This window comes from Salvelinus fontinalis, chromosome 25 (assembly GCF_029448725.1).
Source record: "Salvelinus fontinalis isolate EN_2023a chromosome 25, ASM2944872v1, whole genome shotgun sequence".
Lineage (NCBI taxonomy): Eukaryota > Metazoa > Chordata > Actinopteri > Salmoniformes > Salmonidae > Salvelinus > Salvelinus fontinalis.
Window position 1 is genome coordinate 18,371,036 of NC_074689.1, and position 25,816 is coordinate 18,396,851.

The following is a 25,816-nucleotide window of genomic DNA, read 5'->3' on the forward strand; positions in this document are numbered from 1 at the left end:
ACACAACAAAATGTGGAATAAGGGGTATGAATAATTTGTGAAGGCACTGAATGACCTAGTATGGACTATAGCCAGAGAGACTATCCTTTTCCTCACCACTGTCTTCTCCTGTTGTTTCCAGGTACTAGCCTGACGATGATCCCCCGAGCACAGACCTTCCCCAGCTTCCTCTCTGAACAGACAGAAGAAGAGCAGTCCTCTCAGCACCAGGAAGAGGCACTTTCCCCCTCCAGTGGCTACGGCTCAAACTGCAACCAGGGGATGCTCCAATGACAAGCACTTACAGGACAAACCTGGACATTCCAACACTTTAGAAGGCTGTAGAAATATGTATAGGAACATGTATAATATGGCATTGTATGTTAATAAATTATGACGAGTGTTAATTGTAGAGCGGTACATATATATATATATATTATTCTAGACTTTTTTGTACCCGTTGTGAGACAACATAGGCTAAAACAATTGCACCAAAAATATTTCTCTTGTAGTTTTCAAAAGGGAGACATACTGTATGTGTCATAGTGTTTGCAAGTACTTTGGATCCTTTCACTGTAAAGTCCCTTGTTGGTTAGCCTTTTTTTCAAACTGCATATCATACATTCTGAAATGTCAAAAGTTTATGCAGATTGCAAAGCAATGCTGAAAAGGGTTGTTTGTAAGTTGTTAATGTCTTGTGACTGAAGGTCCAAGAAATTGGAACGTGTTTTTCATCCCTTAATTTTCCCCACAATGATGTTCTGACATCTGCTGGGTCCCATTCATTAGGGAAAACTCGTAACGTTCTGAAATATTTTGGGGCTTTTTAGTTTACCTACAACAAGCACCACATCCCTCCATTCAAAATGGTTTGCCTGTTCACAAGTACAGGTCTGAAATAGACGCTGCAGGCAACATATTTTAAAAATCTATACAAATCATCCCAACTTCCAAACGCATGAACAAAACCATACAATGAAAATATTAACAAATCTGACTAGCACCTGTAGGCTATATCTAAGTCCAACTTGACTAGGACCTACAGTATAGACTATAGCCTATTTAAGGCTGACCCTTGTGAACAAGCAGTTTATTTCTGTGTGGAGCACTCAGACAGTGACCATGCTTGGTCTGACTATTGATGTTTCCCAGACCTCTCGCCCTGTCCTCCAGCCACAGTACGAAGTGCCTTCTGACGCATGCAGACTGCAGAGTGTGACACTACTGTACCAGACACCCACAGGCTTAATCTCTGGCCCGGGTCCGTGTCTGTCATTATTCTAGTATATCTACGCCCTCAGCTCCTCTTAGGTGCAAGACATTCTGAAAATAGTCTTGTCCATTTAAACAAAAAAAGACTTGTCGTCTGTCATTATCTGAGAAATGATAGTGTCCACAAATTCACAGATCGTAAGAACACAAAGTCAATGTTCACAAGAAAAGACAATCAGTTTATTGAGGTATATGGATGAGCAAATCAGTCCAAACACTGTTATCCCTTTGAGCTACTTCCTTTCTTTGTTGTGTGAATTATTTTGGTCAACGTTTGAATATTTATTTTCATAGAGGTAGATATGTTTAATTGGAATCCCAGAAACATCCAGGGCACAGTATAAAATAATACCCATGAATATCATATGTTTTGATCTTACAGTTACACACAATTTGCTGTTTGTTTAATTACTGTATATTATAGTGAATCAATTGAACCTGAACATGGGTTGGATTAACAAAGAAAGTGCCCTTCTACAAAAGGTTCTCAGTATCTATCTGATACAATGATAACTGGGTGAAACTCACTACTGCAAACCTGTGTTTAATGTAATTAATCCATCTCTACTATTTTACACAACTGTAAAGGGAGAAAGTAGTTCCATTTTGTTTGTGATGAGTGTTTATACAGTTGTGGTAGGGAGAGAAAGTAGTTGTAGTTTGTTTGGAGTATTTATACAACTGTGGTAATGAGAGAAAGTAGTACCAGGTAGTTCTGTGACATTAATTATTTGTTGTTTTCCACTTTACATGTCTTTCTCACACTGTTTATGTCAGCCACATCTTGTTTGAATATAGTATAGAAATAGACGTTTTCTGTCTTCAATGGTACTACATTACCAGTGGTGGGAAAAGTGCCCATAGTCATACTTGAGTAAAAGTAAAGATATCTTAATAGAACATTTCTCAAAAGTGAAAGTCACCCAGTAAAATTATACTTTAGTAAAAGTCCAAAAGTATTTGGTTGTAAAATACTTAAGTATCAAGAGTAAATGTAATTGCTAAAATTTACATAAGTATAAAAAGTAAAAGTATAAATCATTTCAAATTCCTTATATTAAGCAAACCAGACTGCATAATTTTCTTGTTTTTAAATGTATGGATAGCCAGGGGCACACTCCAACACTCCAACATAATTTACAAACTAAGCATGTGTGTTTAGTGAGTCCGCCAGATAAGAGGCAGTAGAGATGTTCTCTTGATAAGTGTGTGAAATGGACCAGTTTCCTGTCCTGCTAAGCATTCAAAATATAACGAGTACTTTTGGGTGTCAGGTAACTAGAATGGATTAAAGAGTACTGTATTTTCTTAAGGACTGTAGTGAAGTAAAAGTAAAAGTTGTAAAAGTAAAGTTACCTCCCAAAAAACAGACTTAAGTTGTACTTTAAAGTATTTTTACTTAAATTACTTAACACCACTGTACGTTATACAATGGTAATGTTCCTACAGTACCACCTCAATGTTAGTTTGATGTTAGTGTCTAAATAGTCACACACTACATGCTTTTGTGTTTTGTTACTTTGTCATAATATTTGTTAATAGCACTTTTTAATACATTGAGTGTAGGATTACATTGTTCACTCACTAAATGTATATATGTCATGTTTTTTTGATGAAAGAGAATAAATTGAATGTACATGTCAAGGTATAAAGATGTTTTATTTATTTTATTTTTTATGACAATACATTTCTGTGCCGATTTAACCAACATGCAACAGGGCTAAATGCAGTTGCTATGGCAGGGATTCAAACAAAAGCGCATTGTAGAGAAGCACATTGCAATATGCTTTAAAAGTCAATGTTCCAGACATTCGTGGAGATCACATTCACGGCAAGCGCTGCGGATGTCGGGCACATGCGTAAATTACCTTCAAAAGTAAAGTGCAATGCCCTTGTTTACAACACACCTTTGATTGAATCCCGGCCAAACACTCCCAGAAGAGACCAACTCATGTCACAGTAGAGTAGGTTTTATTTAGTCCACATGGGGTCATTAAAGTCACAGAGAAACACAGTATCAGCACCTATTGTACCGACGCAGACAAGTAGGCCTAATAAATTAACAAGACTAAAACCCTGTATTCCCGAATGTAAATTGTCCATTATTCTTTCATTTTTTGCATCCTCCTCTTCCTCTTCTTGCTGAGAGCCCAGACATCTTTCATTCCCAAGACCTCCATTTTATTCTCAGCTAGGAATAGAATTGCATTTTTGTCCAACAGTGTCAGAAGAATTTCTAATCACAGCATTCATCTAGATTCTACAGCTAGAAAGAGAAGAAATATTTAATCTATGGCTTAGATAGACAAAATACAATAGTACAGTATGTTTCCATTGACTATCATCGTTTTGCTGAATTAACATGTGAACGATTCCATGATAACATAACAACCTACAGGACCCAATCTACGTAAGTACAACAGGAAAACACAGCATTCCCAGGGGATGGAACAGCATGATTGGTTTGTTCATTGTCACATGATTGAGTTAGGGACAACTAAGGATTTGAATGGAGCTGGGAGGCTTTTAATAACAGTTTGTTATGGGGCGGTATTACTACATGTAAAGCATTCAACAATATATTATACAAAATTAGTGTTTTACATATTATTAGTGGCAAATGTATATCTAAACAAACTGTCAATGTTTCAAGGGAATACACAGAGTTGCATAGATTGAGAGCAAACAAAGTGTAAGTCAGACTGATACATAAGTAGGCCTACTTTGCAGTTATATGAATGATTCTGTCCCACAGTCTTTGACCACTATAAGCGGTTGAATATCATATTCATGAATGTTTCAATGGGGAGACTGTGGCTGTGCCACTGTTAAAGCATGATAGGGGTCAGACAGGGGTCTGTAACATAGTACTTCTCCCTATCTCTTCCTTTTAGTGTGTGAAAGTATGTTGCCGTACACTGGGCTATCTCCTCTCTGATTGGTCCCCTTCCTGTCATACACAGGAACGTTCTCATAGTCGTTGCAGGACTACAAAGACATTAGACATTAGAGCTGTATTAGAAATATGTTAAAGATGTGCCACATTTATGGAAAAGCACTGACTGATACATGGAAACAAGATATAGTGCTATTTTATTAGTATCCACATGAATAGGAAATGACAAGATATAATGTTATATTCTTACCTGTCTCTGAGCTGGATGCAGTTTGGTTATGTACTTCGCTTTCATCTTCTTCTTTCTGAAGAGACAGACAGAGAGACAGATAGAGAGTCAGAGAGACAGACAAGCAGAGAGACAGGTAGAATAGCTGGTTATTTTGGTCCAGAAGCATACAACCATATTTGCACTACCGGTCAAAAGTTTTAGAACACCTACTCATTCAAAGGTTTTTCTTTATTTTTACTATGTTCTACATTGTAGAATAATAGTGAAGACATCAAAACTATGAAATAACACAGAAGATGGACTGTGCATTTTTATGAGTGAACTCTGAGGAGCCAGGATGTATTAGTTAACTCATCATATATCCCCCCCTCCCACACACACATTCTGTACACTCCTAAAGCCCACACTCTACTGGAAGTACAGCACCTACACTTCTCGCTAAGAAAGCAAAATGAAAGTGCACTCTCTGAGTAAAACTCAGCGTGAGCGGTGGCCCGCCTTTCAGATAGATATATGGTGCAGGGGAGGGACGGAGGGAGTGAAGGAAGGTTGGGGAAATGGAATTTCACAGCAAAAAGTTTATTCTCTAACAAATGAGTACCTATCTCCAGTAGCCTATTTACCTCTAACTGGGATGACTAATGCATGGTTTGTGAGAGGTATTTTACCAGTAAGAATATGTGGAACTTTTACATTTATCACATACAGATCACATCCAAATAAAGTGTGACAGTGTAAAGGGGCAATCGGTACAAAGGGGCCTTCTGCAAATAAAGTGTTCATCCATGTGTGTCCACTGAATAAGTTTACCTAGGCTAAGAGTAAATAAAACTGTAAATTGTCCCTGCGTGAAGAAAGAGTGTAGAAAGTCAACTCTACCTTTGCCACACAACCAGTATTACAATGACAGAGAGCAGCAGCAGGAGTCCTGACACTCCCCCTCCAATGTAGATTAGATACTCAGACAGGCTGAATTCAACTGGGAATGGAGGGAGAAAAGAGAGAAGGAGGGAGGAAAGAGAGAATGGAGGGAGAAAGGGAGGGAGAAAAGAGGACATTAGACAGTTGTATGTTAACCTGTGTTTCCAAAATGGTAGGTCCTGACTGATGTGTGTAATTTCTTTACCCGTTGTGTCTTAAAGACTGGGTAGAAACATCTGGGCAGAAATAGTTTGCTTACCACTTATCTAAACACCTCCCTCTCTCCTTAAACACACCACTCACCTAGAGAATATGAGTAATTCAGTTTTGCACCTGTACCAAACCGCTAACGGCCTTCGCCACATCCTGTGTCACTATGTCACTCACTGTGTGTATGATGTCATTGTTAGCAGAGTTGCATGTGTATACACAGCCTAATTAACACCTTGTCTCTATGCTGCATCTTGATCTATGCTGAACAAAAATATAAACGCAACATGCAACAATTTCCAAGATTTTTCTGAGTTACAGTTCATATGAGGAAATCAGTCAATTGAAATAAATTCATTAGGCCCTAAATCTATGGATTTCACATGGCTTGGAATACAGATTGGTCACAGATACTTAAAAAAAAATGGGCCTCAGGATCTCATCACAGTATTTCTGTGCATTCAAAATGCCATTGATAAATACAATTGTGTTTGTTGTCTTCAGCTTATGCCTGCCCATACCATAATGCCACCGACACCATGGGGCACTCTGTTCACAACGTTGACATCAGCAAACTACTCGCCCACACAATGCCATACACGTGGCCTGCGGTTGTGAGGCATTGGAGGTGGCTTATGGTAGAGAAATTAATGTTCAATTCTCTGGCAACAGCTCTGGTGGACATTCTTGCAGTCAGCACACCAATTGCACACTCCCTCAAATCTTGAGACATCTGCGTGACAAAACTTGCCATTTTAGAGTGGCCTTTTGTCCCTAGCACAAGGTGCACCTGTGTAATGATCATGCTATTTAATCAGATTCTCGATATGCCCCATCTGTCAGATGGATGAATTATCTGGATAAAATGCTCACTAACAGGTATGTAAACAAATTTCTAAAGAAAACAGTTTTGAGAAATAATATTTTTGTGCATTTGGAACATTGCTGGTATCTTTTATTCCAGTTTATGAACATGGGAGCAGCACTTTACATGTTGCGATTATATTCTTGTTCAGTGTAGATCATCATTGTCATGGAAATATGAGGTTGCTTTCACAAGGGACTGGTCTACCCAGGCTTTCAAGGTCTCGGTGCACTGAAATACTGTACTTCACTGTATTAGGGATTATTATACTCAAGCTCAGCCCTAGGATGCACATTGGTCCTAATTACTTCAGGGAACTGAACTGGCTTTCAGTTCATCTCCGAATGGTGCAGATCAAACTGTTGATGGTTTTTAAAGTTATACATGACTTTGCCACAGTTACCTGTCTGGATATTCTAATTTCATTACACTCTCATAGCCATCACACAGTGGTAAAAATACTTTAAAGTACTACTTAAGTATCTATACATTACTTTACTATTTTACTTTTTCTTCATTACATTCCTAAAGAAAATAATGTAATTTTTACTCCATACATTTTCCCTGTCAACCAAAAGTACTTGTTACATGTTGACAGGAAAATGGTCCAATTCACACACTTATCAAAAGAACATCCCTGGTCATCCCTACTGCCTCTGATCTGGTGGACTCATTAAACACAAATGCTTTGTTTGTAAATTATGTCTGAGTGTTGGAGTGTGCCCCTAGCTATCCATCAAAAAAAATAAAGTTTGAAATGGTTTTTACCTTTACTTTGGATACTTAAGTATATTTTAGCAAATCCACTTACTTTCGATACTTAAGTCTATTTAAAAACAAATATTTTTAGACTTTTACTCAAGTAGTATTTTATGGGGTGACTTTCACTTGAGTCATTTTCTTTTAAGGTATCTTTACTTTTACGAGTATTTTTACTCAAGTATGACTGAGTACTTTTTACACCACTGTGTATTAGTAATTAAGTTGTCTGAAATTACCTTCGCTGGTTACAATTAGTCTGGTAATGTTTTAACTCTGACCTCTTACCTGGGCTAAGTACAGTCAGCAGCACAGTGGTGGTCTGTACCCCAGCGTCCGTATTGAAGAGACATCTATATAACCCTCCATCTTCTTCTCCCACATCATTGAGCTGCAGACGTGTGTCCAGTCTATCTGAACAGTTCACTATCCCCCGGTGTGTGTAGTCTACTCCAAACAGACCACCATTCTCCAGCCGACACTTCGCCATGATGCCCACTCCACTGGCGCTACCATGGTCTAGCTTCTCGACTGTGACATCATACACGGTCCCGTTGTGTTCGTGGTTGCAGCTGATAGTCAGGTTGTCGCTCCTCTCTGCGATGAGTTCAGTGTCTGCTTGGATTACCTCAGGCTCAGGTTCTCTGGTGTGGATGTTAGTATCTCCATCTGTGATCCAGGGAAATTACAAAACAAAGGCAGAAAATGCTGAGAAAATTCACATTACCGTATATACAAAAGTATGTGGACACAACTTCAAATGAGTGGATTCAGCTATTTCAGCCACACCCGTTGCTGACAGGTGTATAAAATCGCGCACACAGCCATGCAATCTCCATAGACAAACATTGGCAGTAGAATGGCCTTACTGAAGAGCTCTGTGACTTTCAACATGGCACCGTCATAGGACGCCACCTTTCCAACAAGTCAGTTCGTCAAATTTATGCCCTGCTAGAGCTGCCCTGGTCAACTGTAAGTGCTGTTATTGTGAAGATGAAACGTCTAGGAGCAACAACAGCTCAACTGCCGAGCAGCCACACACAAGCCTAGGATCACCATACGCAATGCCAACAGTCGGCTGGAGAGATGTAAACTCGCAGCCTTTGGACTCTGGAGCAGCTGAAACTCGTTCTCTGGAGTAATAAATCATGCTTCACCATCTGGCAGTCCAATGGACGAATCTGGGTTTGGGGGATGCCAGGAGAATACCTGCCCGAATGCATAGTGCCAACTGTAAAGTTTGGTGGAGGAGGAATAATGGTCTGTTTTTCATTGTTCGGGCTCGGCCCTTTAGTTCCTGTGAAGGGAAATTATAACGCTACAGTATACAATGACATTCTAGATGATTCTGTGCTTCCAACTTTGTGGCAACAGTTTGGGGATGGCCCTTTCCTGTTTCAGCATGACAATGCCCTCGTGCACAAAGCGAGATCCATACAGAAATGGTTTGTCGAGGGCCTCCCGAGTGGCGCAGCAGTCTAAGGCACTGCATCGCAGTACTACAGGCGCGGGCTTTACTTGGCTCATCGTGCTCTAGTGACTCCTTGTGGTGGTCTGGGCGTCAGGTGAACAGTGTTTCCTCCGACACATTGGTGCGGCTGGCTTCCTGGTTAAGCAGGCGGGTGTTAAGAAGCGCGGTTTGGCGTGTCACATTTCCGAGACTCATTAGCCTCCCGAGCTGATTGCAGCAATGAGACAAGATCGAAATTTGGGTAAAAAAATTATAAAAAAATATTTGTAAAAATTGTTTGTCGAGATCAGTGTGGAAGTACTTGACTGGCCTGCACAGGGCCCTGATCTCAACCACATCGAAGACCTTTGAAATTAATTGGAACGCTGACTGCAAGCCAGGTCTAATCGCCCAACATCAGTGCCGACATCAGTAATGCTCATTAGTCCCCGCAGCAATGTTCCAACATCTAGTGGAAAGCCTTCCCTAGAAGAGTGGAGGCTGTTATAGCAAAGGGGGGACCGACTCCATATTAATACCCATAATTTTCGAATGTTGTCCACATACTTTTGGTCATGTAGTGTATATGTAGCGACATGATCAATCCAAAAACACTGGCATAAAGCAGTTTCTCTGGGCCCCACACAAGGTCGGCGTTCGGACATAGCTTTGCTTTAGCTAATGTTTATTGGTAGGCCTATTTGGTCGTCATTTTCTCAAGTTAAGCCTAACATTTCACAAAGCCATATTAGACCACTGACAACAATGTAATTACCTTTTCAATAATTCAAGTTGGAAAATCAAACAGTGCAGACTGTCCAATACATTTTCGATACAACGGAATACTAACCAGCTAACAATTTGATATATACAGTTGCAGTCTGGGGTTTACATACACCTTAGCCAAATACAATTAAACTCAGTTTTTCACAATTCCTGACATTTAAGCCTAGCAAAAATTACATGTTTTAGGTCAGTTAGGATAACCACTTTATTTTAAGAATGTGAAATGTCAGAATAATAGCAGAGAGAATGATTTATTTCTGCTTTTATTTCTTTCATCACATTCCCAGTGGGTCAGAAGTTTACATACACTCAATTAGTATTTGGTAGCATTGCCTTTAAATTGATTAACTTGGGTCAAACATTTCGAGTAGCCTTCCACAAGCCTCCCACAAAAGTTGGGTGAATTTTGGCCCATTCCTCCTGACAGAGCTGATGTAACTGAGTCAGGTTTGCTCACACACACCTTTTCAGTTCTGGCCACAAGTTTTCTATAGGATTGAGGTCAGGGCTTTGTGATGGCCACTCCAATACCTTGACTTTGATGTCCTTAAGCAATTATGCCACAACTTTGGAAGTTTGCTTGGGGTCATTGTCCATTTGGAAGACCCATTTGCGACCAAGCTTTAACTTCCTGACTGATGTCTTGAGATGTTGCTTCATATATCCACATTATTTTCCTCCTCATTATGCTATCTATTTTGTGAAGAGCACCAGTCCCTCCTGCCGCAAAGCACCCGCACAACATGATGCTGCCACCCGTGCTTCACGGTTGGGATGGTGCTCTTCGGCTTGCAAGCCTCCCCCTTTTTCTTCTCTAAACATACGATGGTCATTATGGCCAAACAGATCTATTTTTATTTCATCAGACCAGAGGACATTTCTCCAAAAAGTACGATCTTTGTCCCCATGTGCAGTTGCAAACCGTAGTATGTTTTTTTAATGGCGGTTTTATAGCAGTGGCTTCTTCCTTGTTGAGCGGCCTTTCAGGTTATGTCGATATAGGACTCGTTTTACTGTGGATATAGATACTTTTGTACCCGTTTCCTCCAGCATCTTCACAAGGTCCTTTGCTGTTGTTCTGGGATTGATTTGCACTTTTCGCACCAAAGAACGTTCATCTCTAGGAGACAGAACACGTCTCCTTCCTGAGCGGTATGACAGCTGCGTAGTCCCATGGTGTTTATACTTGCGTACTATTGTTTGTACAGATGAACGTGGTACCTTCAGGTGTTTGGAAATTGCTCCCAAGGATGAACCAGACTTGTGGAGGTGTAATTTTTTTTCTGAGGTCTTGGCTGATTTCTTTTGATTTTCCCATGATGTCAAGCAAAGAGGCACTGAGTTTGAAGGTAGGCCTTGAAATACATCCACAGGTACACCTCCACTTGACTCAAATGATATCAATTAGCCTATCAGAAGCTTCAAAGCCATTACTTACTTTTCTGGAATTTTCCAAGCTGTTTAAAGGCACAGTCAACTTAGTGTATGTAAATTTCTGACCCACTGGAATTGTGAAACAGTGAATTATAAGTGAAATAATCTGTCTGCAAACAATGGCTGGAAAAATTACTTGTGTCATGCATAAAGTAGATGTCCTAACCGACTTGCCAAAACTATAGTTTGTTAACAAGAAATGTGTGGAGTGGTTGAAAAACAAGTTCTATTGACTCCAACATAAGTGTATGTAAGCCTCCGACTTCAACTGTATATATATAAATATATATATGTTAAAAATATATAAATATATATATGTTAAAAATATATAAATATATATATGTTAAAAATATATATAAATATATATATATATATATATATATATATATATATATATATATATATATATATATATATATATATATATATGCAAAGCTGTCTTGTATAGGCTACCGAAACCTTCATGACATGAGCCGTCGTCGTGCTCTCTCCCAGCTTGGACTGAAAGTTGTGTTAATGCCTTATAATAGTCAGCCCCCGCTAAAATCACTAGTTTACTAGGGATTGTTTAGTTATGCAGTGTACTATTTTATAGCTATATATACTATCTTTAGCTGCGATTTAGGTGTTATTTATAAACGTTATAAATTGTATTTATAAAATTACATCAAATAGCCTAACAGTGAGGAAAAAAGTAGTTGGCTTGAGGATTAATTCAGGCATCTATTTTTGAACTCTGGCTAATAGCCTACACAAACGGGTTGCAATTTTCAAGGTAGATTAAATTAGTCCTAAATCAAATTAAATCCAATTTGAGACTCCCCTCGTCTCCTGTGTGCAAATGTTTTCACCACGACCTGTATGTCCAGGTTGTGTGCCCGACTTATTGTCAACCGACATTCCTGAGACATTGTGCATTACCTGTCCATTGAGCTGCACACAATTAGTCTTAAATTTTGCATTCCAAGTTATACCAGAGATAAGGGACTGTTGATGTTGCAACCACACAACTCAAACGCCGGTTCACCACTATGAAAGAAAATCGCATTTTTTATATATATTGTTTTGAAACCCTCAATAACTCTTATCAGCTATAGATAATATATTTGCATCTGCCAATGTATTGGCTGTTCAGTGTCCAAACGACCTGTCCCCAGAGTTTCATATACAGTTAAACTATTTCCATAAAGTGTTGAGACCGGGAATTATGGAGAATTAGAGGCTCAATTAAAAATGTTGCAGAACTGCTTTATTTGAAGCACTCTTCCCACCTTCCCAGTTTCCCAGATGTTGCTATGGCAACCAAGCCGTTTTTACCATCCCTGTAGCTGCCGCTGCTTCTGAGAGATCGTTTTCTAAACTAAAACTCAAAGAACTAGGCATACATAGGAAACAGGCTCTCGGTCTGATACGCGCGTTTGAACTCTTGAGTAAACTCCACTCATTGCACCGTCGTAGCCTTGACCAAGGCATTTGTTTGCCGATTTCCCCCTTATACCTTCAATCAGTTCATTCTTTTTCAGGACCAGGTGCACTTTTTCAGTGCACTTTCCAGAAGCTCAAGAAACAAACATTTAGTTTCCTAGTACATATGGAAATTAAAAAGCTTTATGAAGGAAATACTTTTTGGAAGGTTACTGTCAAAATGATTTGTTATTGTACATAAGAAAATAGACATCGATAAAAGGTGCATGGGCATAGTAATAACACTCTGGGATTGATGAAAACAATCCCCATTATCAGTCAACGTATTTGGTACTAATCAAACTCAATTATTGTAGACAACATATTCTAAATGAAAATACACAATAAGTCCTAGACAGTACCTGCTTCACTACCTGCATCATCCTCTTCTACAGTGTCCTCCACCTCCACCCTTATGTCTCTGGCCCAGGATCCTTTAGGAAAGGTTTGAACAGAGCAGTGGTAGAGCCCTGCGTCCTCCTGGGTGACCTTACTGATGGTGATACTGCCATCCATGGGAATGGTCTTCCGGAACTGGATCCTGGTCTGGTAGTACTGGGAGATGGACACTCCGTACTCAGGGTGATACACAGCGACAGGGGCCTTCTCAAACCGGATCAGTTTGGTCCAGGAGACCATGCTGAGGTTCCCTTCCCAAGGACACACACACTCTAGAACCATCCCCTCCTTAAGCTTCACCGTGGTAACACCATCTCTCTGCTGCACAGAAACTGGACATGGCAGAGGGCATGTTTTCATACATGTGTACAGTATTACATTTATCTAATTTTACCTGGTCAGTTCATCAGGAATATTAGTAATTCTCAATAACCATTCTGACCTAAGGTTATCTCCAGTTTATTTTTATTTGGTAATCAGATTAACTCCATCCCGTGTGGCTCAGTTGGTAGAGCATGGCACTTGCAACGCCAGGGTTGGGGGTTTGATTCCCACAGGGGACCAGCACAAAAATGTATGCACTACTGTAAGTTGCTCTGGACAAGAGTGTCTGCTAAATTAATCAAATGTAAAAAATACAATTTTTAAATGGAGTTGCAGCCCTGAGTACATAGTTAATCACAGGAATTATGACATGGAAATGATGCATAGAGCAGAATGAAAAGCCTGTAAAAAGAACCTTCATCACGTAGTCAGCTGCTCCAACTGAAGATGAAGCAGTCATCAAATATATTTCCCTCTTTAGAGTCTCTCCCCTGGGTATCACTAATTTGGAGAATATTAGCCCACACAAATCAACAGAAATGGCAATAGCTGATGATCAAACAAATCAGTCGATCAGACTTCCATCTAGACAACCAATTTTTTTTAAACTATCCCTTGGAGAGATTTCTAGTCTGACAGGTTTAGAAGAAGTGCCTTTTCACTGTATTAGTCCTGTTAAGGCAACAAGGGAGCGTTGCCCATCTAAAGACTAACTCATTAACATGGACTCTGTCCTGGGTGTGTAAGAGTAAAGGGACGTTTGAGAAGCTGATGAGATGGTTGGTGTTCCTGTAGTCTCATAATTAAGAGTTGAAGAGAGAATGTCTGAATGCAGTCTGATTGTTATGGAAACATGCAGAGAATAAGGGCAATGAGAAGTCAAAGAGAATCAGCCTTTGTAGTTTTAATCCTAACAGCTCATGGTATGCTATCTTCAAGCAACAAAATAAATACTAAAACACATCTGGGTGAATATTTCAGTAAGAATGTTTTATGGTGAGACTTTTAACAGCAGTAAACTTAAATGTTTACCAAACGTAAGACAACAAATAGCCTACCTAGCTAAACCAACAACTTTCAATGTTCTGCTTTATAATTCATAGTGTACAAGTATACAAAAAAATATATATTTCCCTGATCAACATTACTCGTTAAAATAATAAAAAAGTGACATTCCCATACCTTTGAGACTGGAGAGAAAGATGAGGAGTACCATGAAGTACCAGTGGTCCTTTTGTACAGCCTCCATCTTGGCCCTCTGAGGCAGAATGAAAGCTGCATTGATGAGATGAGTGGAGAGGCAACAGGGCTGCACTTCCTACTAGCTGTCTCTCGCGCTACAGAGAAAGATTACATCCCAAATGGAAACCCATTCCCTATTTAGTGCACTACTTTTGACCCAAAGGGGTCTGGTCAAAAGTAGGTCACTATGTAGGGAATACATTGCCTTTTGGGACAGAAACATACACTTTAGTCCATGGGAGGGGCCAGGGGGGGACACTCCAAGCTAACCCTTTGTTAGCTCATTCTACACAGAGGGACACTTTATATGCAGGGTTAGTGGAAAGCTTAGTCCTGCTAGCTTATGCTATCAGGCTACTACAGAGAGGTGCTGTGTGTTCCAGTGGTTTATTGTAAACTATAGACTAGTAATTATAGAATATCTATTTAGATACGGGGAAATATTGTGTGTAGCACTACTTTCGGTGTGTAATTCTGCAGTAGCTCTGGTTAGCTGTGTGTTTGACTGAAATGTGGTGTTGGGGTTGACACGACCAGAGGTGACATCTCCCTTTTACAGCCACAGTTCCACCACTGTTTCGCTATCTGAAAATGACAGCCTTTCCTACACGGGCCTCATTTAGAGGAAATGGCATCATTGTACTTATTCAAGGCTATATCTTGGAGTTGTCTTATAAGGTATCAGGTTCAGAACGTCATTCTGAAACATTATCTTGTGTTGTAAGCATAAAAGTCAGACACTCTTTTTCTTCCATCATTATTTACTTTAATTTATGATTCAATCCCCAAAATATGTACAAAACATACAAAAACATCACAGATCATAGAAAAGATGTAGGGACATTAAAAACGATCTACTGTATCAAGTTTGCACACATATATTCACTTCAAATATAAATAAGGTTTCAAGGTGTCTACATTCTGTCAGATTGCATCAATGTGTCAGTCAGGTATTCAGCAGCTGAATTAAGTTCTCAAGGCACTTCAACAGGTATGTGTTCATGATGTCAGGATTTTTCTCTGCATCTGACAAAAAAAGATAGGCACACACACAGACACACACAAATTGAGGCAATAGAGCACAATAACAACAGGACTGTGACACAAACGTTTTCAGCACATTCAGTGTCTGGACTAAAGGTGAGAAGTTTACCTTTCTTAGCAACTTTATAGGCTTCATGCACCCTGAGTCTGACAGAGGGACACTTCAAAGTGGTCTTGGCCTTAGGTGAGGAATCACAACGGCAGGTTAGAGACAGCTGTACTTCAAATAAATTAGCTCTTATGATTCTAAAAATGATGTGTGTGTGTGTGTACCTTCTGGTAGTTGTGGAGCAGGGCCCATAGTGCCGAGGCCCCTATAGAGCGAACCTCAGCCTCTTTACTGTCCAGACAGGACACCAGCACCCTCATGGCCTTATCTGGACAGGGACATATAATCATGTTGGACATAGTATTATTCCTGAAAATAAAACATTTCCCATTCATAAAATGACACATCATTAGCAAAGATAAGCGAGTTTGACAGGGTGTGATGGTGAAACAAAGACCACTTCTGTTCACACATCCTGTTTCAGATCGTTTCCTGTTTCAGTTCAGCACAAAGTATCAAAAGAGAAGACCTAACAGCTTCCATTTCATTTCAAACACCCACCTTTTACATTCACACATGCATACAGGAAGCCAAAGCTTTCCACTGGAAAGAACAAATCTGAATTCAAAGAAGCCCCCCTAAGTTGTCATCAGATTAAATTTTGTGTAAACCTTAAACGTGATGCAAGGTCAGGAATAGGGCAATTTAAACACAGAAACCATTTCTCAACATCTCTCCCTGTCTCTCTCTCTGATAAAAACATCCATGTGTTCCATCCCTACCGTTGGCCAGTACTTTGGGTTTGTTGGCAGAGCTGAAACAGACATTGTGGAGGATGAGGAGGGCATTGTCCGTCGTGGTGATGGGCCAGCTCCCATTGCTATAGTGACGCTGGCGTTGGGGCTGCGTAGCGGCCAGGTCAGCAAGGAGGTCCAGGGCTCCAGTCAGCCTCAGGACACTCAGCTGGCCGTCCTCACCGAAGGAGACACTCAGGAGAAGCCTCAGCCACAGGCCCAACAGCCCCACGGCACCAGTCTTACTGCCTGGTTTAGGGACAGGCAGGGACAGAAACGGCTGCAGGAAGTTACTCTGGAGGGAGAGTGACAACCAGGGAGACGGAGAGAGAAAAATGAGATTCAGCCAGGTTTTGATTGAAACTGAGAAAGACATCTGAAATCGAGAGCTTTGTTAAAAGGTTACCGAAACCGCAGAGTGCAAAAAGAATCAACTTACAGTATTTACAGTAAAGACACGTTTTTAACCAGTAGTCACATTGACACCGTCTCCAATCATATTACCTTCTGCAGGGTCAGGTTTGGTGACAATGTGGTAAGGGGTGTAAGGGTAATGTATTAGGGGTAATAATGTAGTACATTACCTTGTGCAGGACTCCTTTGCAGTCCTTGTTGATGGCCAGGTTGGCCAGCAGGGAGAAGGCCAGCTGCTGGACAAGGCTGTTGTCGGGGGCAACCCCAGAGGCCAGCTTCATGACACAGTGCATCAGGGAGCCACCTGGGGGCCCTCGGGGGCCAGAGGCCAAACCACAACACAGAGAGCTACAAGCTGGACGGAGAGGAGAGAAAGGAAAGGAAAAAGTAGCAACGCAAGAAAAATAAGAGTACGGTTGACACTGACAGACAGGTGTAGAGGCAGGAAAGGTTAGGTGAGAGGTTGTGATGAGAGGCAGGATATGATAGGTGAGAGGATGTGATGCGAGGCAGGATATGATAGGTGAGAGGATGTGATGCGAGGCAGGATTTGATAGGTGAGAGGTTGTGATGAGAGGCAGGATAGGATAGGTGAGAGGATGTGATGAGAGGCAGGATATGATAGGTGAGAGGATGTGATGCGAGGCAGGATATGATAGGTGAGAGGATGTGATGAGAGGCAGGATATGATAGGTGAGAGGATGTGATGAGAGGCAGGATATGATAGGTGAGAGGTTGTGATGCGAGGCAGGATATGATAGGTGAAAGGTTGTGATGCGAGGCAGGATATGATAGGTGAGCGGTTGTGATGCGAGACAGGATATGATAGGTGAGAGGTTGTGATGAGAGGCAGGATATGATAGGTGAGAGGATGTGATGCGAGGCAGGATATGATAGGTGAGAGGTTGTGATGAGAGGCCTGATAGGCGAGAGGTTGTGATGAGAGGAATGATAGATAGGTGAGAGGTTGTGATGAGAGGCAGGATATGATAGGTGAGAGGTAGTGATGCGAGGCAGGATATGATAGGTGAGAGGTTGTGATGCGAGGCAGGATATGATAGGTGAGAGGATGTGATGAGAGGCAGGATATGATAGGTGAGAGGATGTGATGAGAGGCAGGATATGATAGGTGAGAGGATGTGATGCGAGGCAGGATATGATAGGTGAGAGGTTGTGATGCGAGGCAGGATATGATAGGTGAGAGGTTGTGATGCGAGGCAGGATATGATAGGTGAGAGGTTGTGATGAGAGGCAGGATATGATAGGTGAGAGGTTGTGATGCAAGGCAGGATATGATAGGTGAGAGGTTGTGATGCGAGGCAGGATATGATAGGTGAGAGGTTGTGATGAGAGGCAGGATATGATAGGTGAGAGGATGTGATGAGAGGCAGGATATGATAGGTGAGAGGATGTGATGAGAGGCAGGATATGATAGGTGAGAGGATGTGATGAGAGGCAGGATATGATAGGTGAGAGGTTGTGATGCGAGGCAGGATATGATAGGTGAGAGGTTGTGATGCGAGGCAGGATATGATAGGTGAGAGGTTGTGATGAAAGGCAGGATATGATAGGTGAGAGGATGTGATGCGAGGCAGGATATGATAGGTGAGAGGTTGTGATGAGAGGCCTGATAGGCGAGAGGTTGTGATGAGAGGAATGATAGATAGGTGAGAGGTTGTGATGAGAGGCAGGATATGATAGGTGAGAGGTTGTGATGCGAGGCAGGATATGATAGGTGAGAGGATGTGATGAGAGGCAGGATATGATAGGTGAGAGGATGTGATGAGAGGCAGGATATGATAGGTGAGAGGTTGTGATGCGAGGCAGGATATGATAGGTGAGAGGTTGTGATGCGAGGCAGGATATGATAGGTGAGCGGTTGTGATGCGAGACAGGATATGATAGGTGAGAGGTTGTGATGAGAGGCCTGATAGGCGAGAGGTTGTGATGAGAGGAATGATAGATAGGTGAGAGGTTGTGATGAGAGGCAGGATATGATAGGTGAGAGGTTGTGATGCGAGGCAGGATATGATAGGTGAAAGGTTGTGATGAGAGGCAGGATATGATAGGTGAGAGGTTGTGATGAGAGGATGTGATGAGAAGCCTGATAGATAGGTGAGAGGTTGTGATGCGAGGCAGGATATGATAGGTGAGAGGTTGTGATGAGAGGCCTGATAGGCGAGAGGTTGTGATGAGAGGAATGATAGATAGGTGAGAGGTTGTGATGAGAGGCAGGATATGATAGGTGAGAGGTTGTGATGAGAGGCAGGATATGATAGGTGAGAGGTTGTGATGAGAGGATGTGATGAGAAGCCTGATAGATAGGTGAGAGGTTGTGATGAGAGGCAGGATATGATAGGTGAGAGGTTGTGATGAGAGGCAGGATAGGATAGGTGAGAGGATGTGATGAGAGGCAGGATATGATAGGTGAGAGGATGTGATGAGAGGCAGGATATGATAGGTGAGAGGATGTGATGAGAGGCAGGATATGATAGGTGAGAGAATGTGATGAGAGGCAGGATATGATAGGTGAGAGGATGTGATGAGAGGCAGGATATGATAGGTGAGAGGATGTGATGAGAGGCAGGATATGATAGGTGAGAGGTTGTGATGCGAGGCAGGATATGATAGGTGAGAGGTTGTGATGCGAGGCAGGATATGATAGGTGAGCGGTTGTGATGCGAGACAGGATATGATAGGTGAGAGGTTGTGATGCGAGGCAGGATATGATAGGTGAGAGGTTGTGATGAGAGGCCTGATAGGCGAGAGGTTGTGATGAGAGGAATGATAGATAGGTGAGAGGTTGTGATGAGAGGCAGGATATGATAGGTGAGAGGTTGTGATGCGAGGCAGGATATGATAGGTGAAAGGTTGTGATGAGAGGCAGGATATGATAGGTGAGAGGTTGTGATGAGAGGATGTGATGAGAAGCCTGATAGATAGGTGAGAGGTTGTGATGAGAGGCAGGATATGATAGGTGAGAGGTTGTGATGAGGCAGGATATGATAGGTGAGAGGTTGTGATGAGAGGCAGGATAGGATAGGTGAGAGGTTGTGATGAGGCAGGATATGATAGGTGAGAGGATGTGATGAGAGGCAGGATATGATAGGTGAGAGGATGTGATGAGAGGCAGGATATGATAGGTGAGAGGGTGAGAGGTTGTGATGAGAGGCAGGATATGATAGGTGAGAGGTTGTGATGAGAGGCAGGATATGATAGGTTGTGATGAGATGCATATGATAGGTGAGAGGTTGTGATGCGAGGCAGGATATGGTAGGTGAGAGGGTGAGAGGTTGTGATGAGAGGCAGGATATGGTAGGTGAGAGGGTGAGAGGTTGTGATGAGAGGCAGGATATGATAGGTGAGAGGTTGTGATGAGAGGCAGGATATGATAGGTGAGAGGTTGTGATGAGAGGATGTGATGAGAGGCCTGATAGATAGGTGAGAGGTTGTGATGAGAGGCAGGACAGGATAGGTGAGAGGATGTGATGAGAGGCAGAATATGATAGGTGAGAGGTTGTGACACGAGGCAGGATATGATAGGTGAAAGGTTGTGATGAGAGGCAGGATATGATAGGTGAGAGGTTGTGATGAGAGGATGTGATGAGAGGCCTGATAGATAGGTGAGAGGTTGTGATGCGAGGCAGGACAGGATAGGTGAGAGGTTGTGATGAGAGGCAGGATAGGATAGGTGAGAGGATGTGATGAGAGGCAGAATATGATAGGTGAGAGGTTGTGACACGAGGCAGAATATGATAGGTGAGAGGTTGTGACACGAGGCAGGATATGATAGGTGAGAGGTTGTGATGAGAGGCAGGATAGGTGAGAGGTTGTGATGAGAGACCTGATAGGTGAGAGGTTGTGATGAGAGACCTGATAGGTGAGAGGTTGTGATGAGAGACCTGATAGGTGAGAGGTTGTGATGAGAGGCAAGATATGATAGGTGAGAGGTTGTGATGAGAGGCAGGATATGATAGGTTGTGATGAGATGCATATGATAGGTGAGAGGTTGTGATGCGAGGCAGGATATGATAGGTGAGAGGGTGAGAGGTTGTGATGAGAGGCCTGATATGATAGGTGAGAGGTTGTGATGAGAGGCCCGATAGATAGGTGAGAGGTTGTGATGAAAGGCAGGACAGGATTGGTGAGAGGTTGTGATGCGAGGCCTGCTAGATAGGTGAGAGGTTGTGATGCGAGGCCTGCTAGATAGGTAAGAGGTTGTGATGCGAGACCTGATAGATAGGTGAGAGGCCTGATAGATCCTGTATAGTATTTCTTCCGTATTAACAAGGTGTGTCGGTCAAAGTAGAGTCTCACAAGGAGTAGGGCTGGTTGCCTGACGATGGGTTATAGGGGTTGTATAGGCCTATATCTACAGCCTAGTTGGAGTACCCAGATCAACGAAAATGCATGTCTTTTTGACAAAATAATAACATTTCACAAAAATTGTGTAGCATTCACAACTTTAAATTGTCTTCATCAGGCTTCGCTGAACTAAGAACATTGCGTCTAAAATCGTTTTGGAGTCTGTTTATCTACAGCCCAGTCTGAAAGTGAAAAATGTATGTTTTTAGAAAAGACAAATAATCTAATCTATACTGAACAAAAATATAAACGCATCATGTAAAGTGTTGTTTACTGAGCTGAAAAAAAAGATCCCAGAAATGTTCCATACAGACAAAAAGCATATTTCTCAAAAACAAATGAGTTTTCTGTACGTGACAGGAATGGACCTCCATTCCTGTCATTATTTAAAGAGATTGTGATAATATCTCACATCTCAAAATAGTACTACTTAATGTTAGATCCCACACTTCCAAGGCAGTCAGAGTCAATGAACTAACCACTGATCATAGTCTTGATGTGATTGGTCTGACTGAAACATGGCTCAAGCCCGATTTTTTTTTCTGTGTTAAATAAGGCCTCTCCTCCTGGTTACACTAGTGACCATATCTCCCACGCATCCCGCAAAGGCGGAGGTGTTGTTAACATTTACGACAGCATAAACAATTTAAATAAATAAGACTGTATTTTCTTCTTTTGAGCTTGTAGTCATGAAATCTTTGCAGCCTACTCAATTACTTTTTATAGCTACTGTTTACAGACTTCCTGGGCCATATACAGCATTCCTCACCGAGTTCCCTGAACTTCTATAGGACCTTGTTGTCATGGCAGATAATATTCACAGTTTTGGTGACTTCAATATTCACATGAAAAAGACCACAGACGCACTCCAAAAGGCTTTCGGAGCCAACATTGACTCAGTGGGTTTTGTCCAACATGTCTTCGATCACGCGCATTGCCACAGTCATACCCCAATCTAATTTTATCTCATGGAATAAATATTGTGGATAAAAATATTTTTCCTCATAATCCTGGACTATCGGACCACCATTGTATAACATTAAATAAATCTGCTCAAACGCCAACCAAGATTATCAAAAGCTGCGCTATTAATTCTCGGACAACCCAAAGATTCCTAGATGCCCTTCCAGACTCCTCCACCTACACAAGGACATCAGAGTACAAAATTCAGTTAACCACCTAACTTTTTAGAGGATCTAAATTTAACCTTGCGTAATACCGTAGATGCAGTCGCATTGCACCTCTAAAAACAAAAAACATTTGTCGCAAGAAATCAGCTCCTGGTATACAGAAAATACCCAAGCCCTGAAGCAAGCTTCCAGAAAATTGGAACGGAAATGACGCTCCACAAAGCTGGAAATCTTCCGACTAGCTTGGAAAGACAGTACCATGCAATATCGAAGAGCCCTCACTGCTACCCGACCAACCTACTTTTCCATCCTAATTGAGGAGGATAAAAACACAATCCAAAATCAATAAAAAGCAGCATTCCCCAAGAGAGGATGGCCGTCACTTCAGCAGTTATGAATTCATGAACTTCAACAAAAAGATCATGATCATTAGAAAGCAAATTACGGACTCCTCTTTGAATCTGCACATTTCTCCAAAACTCAGTTGTCCTGAGTCTGCACAGAACTGCCAGGACCTAGGATAAATGGAGACACTCAAGTGTTTTAATCCTGTATCTCTCGACACAAAAATAGTCATGGCTTCTAAACCTTCTATCTGCCAACTGGACCCTATACCAACTAAACTACTGAAGGAGCTACTTCCTGTGCTCGGCCCTACTATGTTGAACATAATAAACAGCTCCCTATCCTCCGGATGTGGACCAAACTCACTAAAAGCGGCAATAATAAAGCCTCTCCTAAAAACGCCAAACCTTGACCCAGATTATTTAAAAAAATATGTTTTACTCATCCGCCTCGAAACATTTTTGGAAAAAGCTGTAACTCGCAGCAACTCACTGCCTTCCTGAAGATAAATAATGTATACAAAACTCTCCAGTCTTGTTTTAGACCCCATCATAGCACTGAGACTGCCCTTGTGAAGTTGGTAAATTACCTTTTAATGGAGTCAGACCAAGGCTCTGCATCTGTCCTCATGCTCCTAAACCTTAGTGCAGATCTAAACCAAGTTCTTGCATGGTTTAGATCTTATCTGTCGGAAAGATATCAGTTAGTCTCTGCGGATGTTTTGTCCTCTGACAAATCAATTGTAAGTGTTGGTGTTCCTCAAGGTTCCATTTTTGTTTTGACTATATATTCTACCTCTTGGTGATGTCATTCGGAAACACAATTTCAACTTTCCCGGCTATGCGGACAATACACAGCTGTACATTGATAAAACATGGTGAAGCCCCAAAATTGCTTACCCTGGAAGCCTGTGTTTCAGACATGTTTCACTTTTTCACCGGCAATTTTTCACTTTTAAACTCAGACAAAACAGAGGTGCTAGTTCTAGGTCCCAAGAAACAAAGAGATCTGCTGTTTGATCTGACAATTAGTCTTGATGGTTGTACAGTCGCCTCAAAGAAAACTGAAGGACCTTCGCGTTACTCTGGACCCTGATCTCTCTTAAATGAACATATCAAGAAAATTTCAATGCCGCCTTTTTTCCATCTTCGTAACATTGCAAAAAAAATCAAATCAATGCTTTTGTCACTTCTAGATTAGACTACCGCAATGCTCTACTCTCCGGCTACCCAGATATATCACTAAATTAACTTCAGTTAGTGCTAAATACAGCTGCTAGAATCTTGACTAGAACCAAAAGATTTAATCATATTACTCCAGTGCTAGCCTCCCTACACTGGCTTCCTGTTAAGCCTGGGCTGATTTCAAGGTTTTACTGCTAACCTACAAAGCATTACGTGGACTTGCTCCTAACTATCTCTCCGATTTGGTCCTGCCGTACATACACTTACGCTACGGTCCAAAATGCAGGCCTCCTTATTGTCCCCAGAATTTCTAAGCAAACAGCTAGAGAGAGGCAGGGCTTTGTCCTATAGAAGTACATTTTTATGGAATGGTCTGCCTATCCATGTGAGAGACGCAGACTCAGTCTAAACTTAAGTCTTTACTGAAGACTCATCTCCTAAGTAGGTTCTATGATTGAGTGTAGTCTGGCCCAGGGGCGCGAAAGCGAACGGCAAGACACTGGAGTGACGAACCGCCCTTGCTGTCTTTGCCTGGCTGGCTCCCCTTTCTCCACTTGGATTGTATGGATTGTATGCCTCTGACCCTATTACGGAGGCTGAGTCACTGGCTTACTAGTTCTCTTCCATACCGTCCCTAGGAGGGGTGCTTCACATCGTGCCAGGCTTTTTTGTGCTACACACGACTTGACTGGGTTGAGTCACTGACGTGATCTTCCTGTCCGGTCTTCACCCCTCAGAGCCTGGTTCCCATCTAGGTTTCTTCCTTGGTTCCTGCCTTTCAAGGATGTTTTTCCTAGCCACTGTGCTTCTACATCTGCATTGCTTGCTGTTTGGGGTTTTAGTCTGGGTTTCTGTATTAGCACTTTGTGACATCTGCTGATGTAAAAAGGGCTTTATAAATAAATGTGATTTGATATAATTTAAACAGTTGATATTATGGTTTCAATAAATTCAGCTGCTGGAACACACTGGTTCCACACACTTTCAGCTGCTGAAAGAGCTATATAAATGAGCATTTCTCCTTTGCCAAGATAATCCATCCACCTGACAAGTGTGGCATATCAATAAGCTGATTAAACAGCATGACCAATACACAGGTGCACCTTGAGCTGGGGACAATAAAAGGCCACTAAAATGTTCCGTTTTGTCACACAACACAATACCATAGAAGTTTTGAGGGAACATGCAATTAGCATGATGACTGCAGGAATGTCCACCTGAGCTTTTGCCAGAGAATTGAAGGTTCATTTAGCTGCCATAAGCAGTCTCCAACATCGTTTTAGAGAATTTGTCAGTAAGTCCAACCGGCCTCAGAACCGCAGACCATGTGTAACCACGCCAGCCCGGGACATTCACATCCGGCTTCTTCACCCGCAGAGATCGTCTGAGGGGTTTTCTGTCTGTAATAAAGCTCGTGGGGATTTTTTTTTTTTTGATTAGCTGGGCCTGGCTCCCAAGTGGGTGGGCCTATGCCCTCCCAGGCCCACCCATGGCTGTGCCCGTGCCCAGTCATGTGAAATCCATAGATTAGTGCCTAATTTATGTATTTAAACTGACTGATTTCCTTATATGAACTGTAACGCATTCAAATCTTTGAAATTGTCACATATTGCGTTTAAATTTTTGTACATTCATGTACATTTTCTCAAATAGTGCAGCATTCACAACTCAAATTGTTCTTCATCAAGCTTCATTAAAGTGAGAATATTGTGATGAGATTGTTTTGAAGTCTGTGAAAGCCAGTATTGCAGGTATAATTTAAAGGCCGGCGTCATGCAGTCTGAACACACACCTGCTGTTAGGCTAACCTTTAGGAAACGCTGGGCTCGACATGACTGATTGGTATTGCTTCACAGCGGGAGCTTAAGCGTGGCTGTAGAGCAAAACACACACACACACACACACACACACTTCAAAGGTGGCATCTCAGAGACAATCACAGGTACAAAACAAACAGCATTGTCACTCTCTGCTCAAAGGTTCACTTTCCATGACTTCAGAGATGCAGTGTCTAGGGCTCTACAAACACCCATATTAACCCCCTAGCTTCTAAATCTAACTGCCACTCTACAGACACCCATATTAACCCCCTAGCTTCTAAATCTAATGGGCGCTCTACAAACACCCATATTAACCCCCTAGCTTCTAAATCTAACTGCCACTCTACAGACACCCATATTAACCCCCTAGCTTCTAATCTAACTGCCACTCTACAGACACCCATATTAACCCCCTAGCTTCTAAATCTAACTGCCACT

The 25,816-nt window shown here is 41.7% G+C and overlaps 3 protein-coding genes across 7 annotated transcripts in view; 1 reads left to right on the plus strand and 2 right to left on the minus strand.

The window, feature by feature from the left end:
• Positions 1-2,895, plus strand: part of dok6 (docking protein 6) — a 115,230-nt gene extending 112,335 nt beyond the window's left edge. For both annotated transcript variants that reach the window (XM_055881499.1, XM_055881498.1), the window contains one exon: positions 122-2,895. In XM_055881499.1, coding sequence (XP_055737474.1) covers positions 122-273 — 152 coding nt within the window. In that variant the 3' untranslated portion in view covers positions 274-2,895. The remainder of the gene's footprint in view (positions 1-121) is intronic.
• Positions 2,892-14,430, minus strand: cd226 (CD226 molecule). Of its 4 annotated transcripts, none has more exons than XM_055881497.1 (6): positions 14,174-14,421; positions 12,631-12,999; positions 7,423-7,803; positions 5,259-5,358; positions 4,398-4,452; positions 2,892-3,517 (listed from the first exon to the last, which is right to left on the minus strand). In XM_055881497.1, the coding sequence occupies exons 1-6, from the start codon at positions 14,238-14,240 to the stop codon at positions 3,512-3,514; spliced, it is 978 nt and encodes a 325-aa protein (XP_055737472.1). In that variant the 5' UTR covers positions 14,241-14,421; the 3' UTR covers positions 2,892-3,511. The 4 variants fall into 4 exon arrangements, with proteins under 4 accessions (XP_055737472.1, XP_055737471.1, XP_055737470.1 ...); XM_055881496.1 differs by having other exon boundaries at positions 2,892-3,442; positions 14,174-14,419; XM_055881495.1 differs by lacking the exon at positions 2,892-3,517 and adding an exon at positions 3,524-4,239 and having other exon boundaries at positions 12,643-12,999; positions 14,174-14,430.
• Positions 14,431-14,959: 529 nt separating this feature from the next.
• The window catches only part of rttn (rotatin), a 61,609-nt gene continuing 50,752 nt past the window's right edge, over positions 14,960-25,816 (minus strand). Inside the window, exons 45-49 of the mRNA XM_055881500.1 lie at positions 16,705-16,889; positions 16,109-16,415; positions 15,551-15,654; positions 15,387-15,456; positions 14,960-15,259 (exon numbers count right to left, since the gene is read on the minus strand). Of these exons, the coding sequence (XP_055737475.1) occupies positions 15,180-15,259; positions 15,387-15,456; positions 15,551-15,654; positions 16,109-16,415; positions 16,705-16,889 (746 nt within the window). The 3' untranslated portion in view covers positions 14,960-15,179. The remainder of the gene's footprint in view (positions 15,260-15,386; positions 15,457-15,550; positions 15,655-16,108; positions 16,416-16,704; positions 16,890-25,816) is intronic.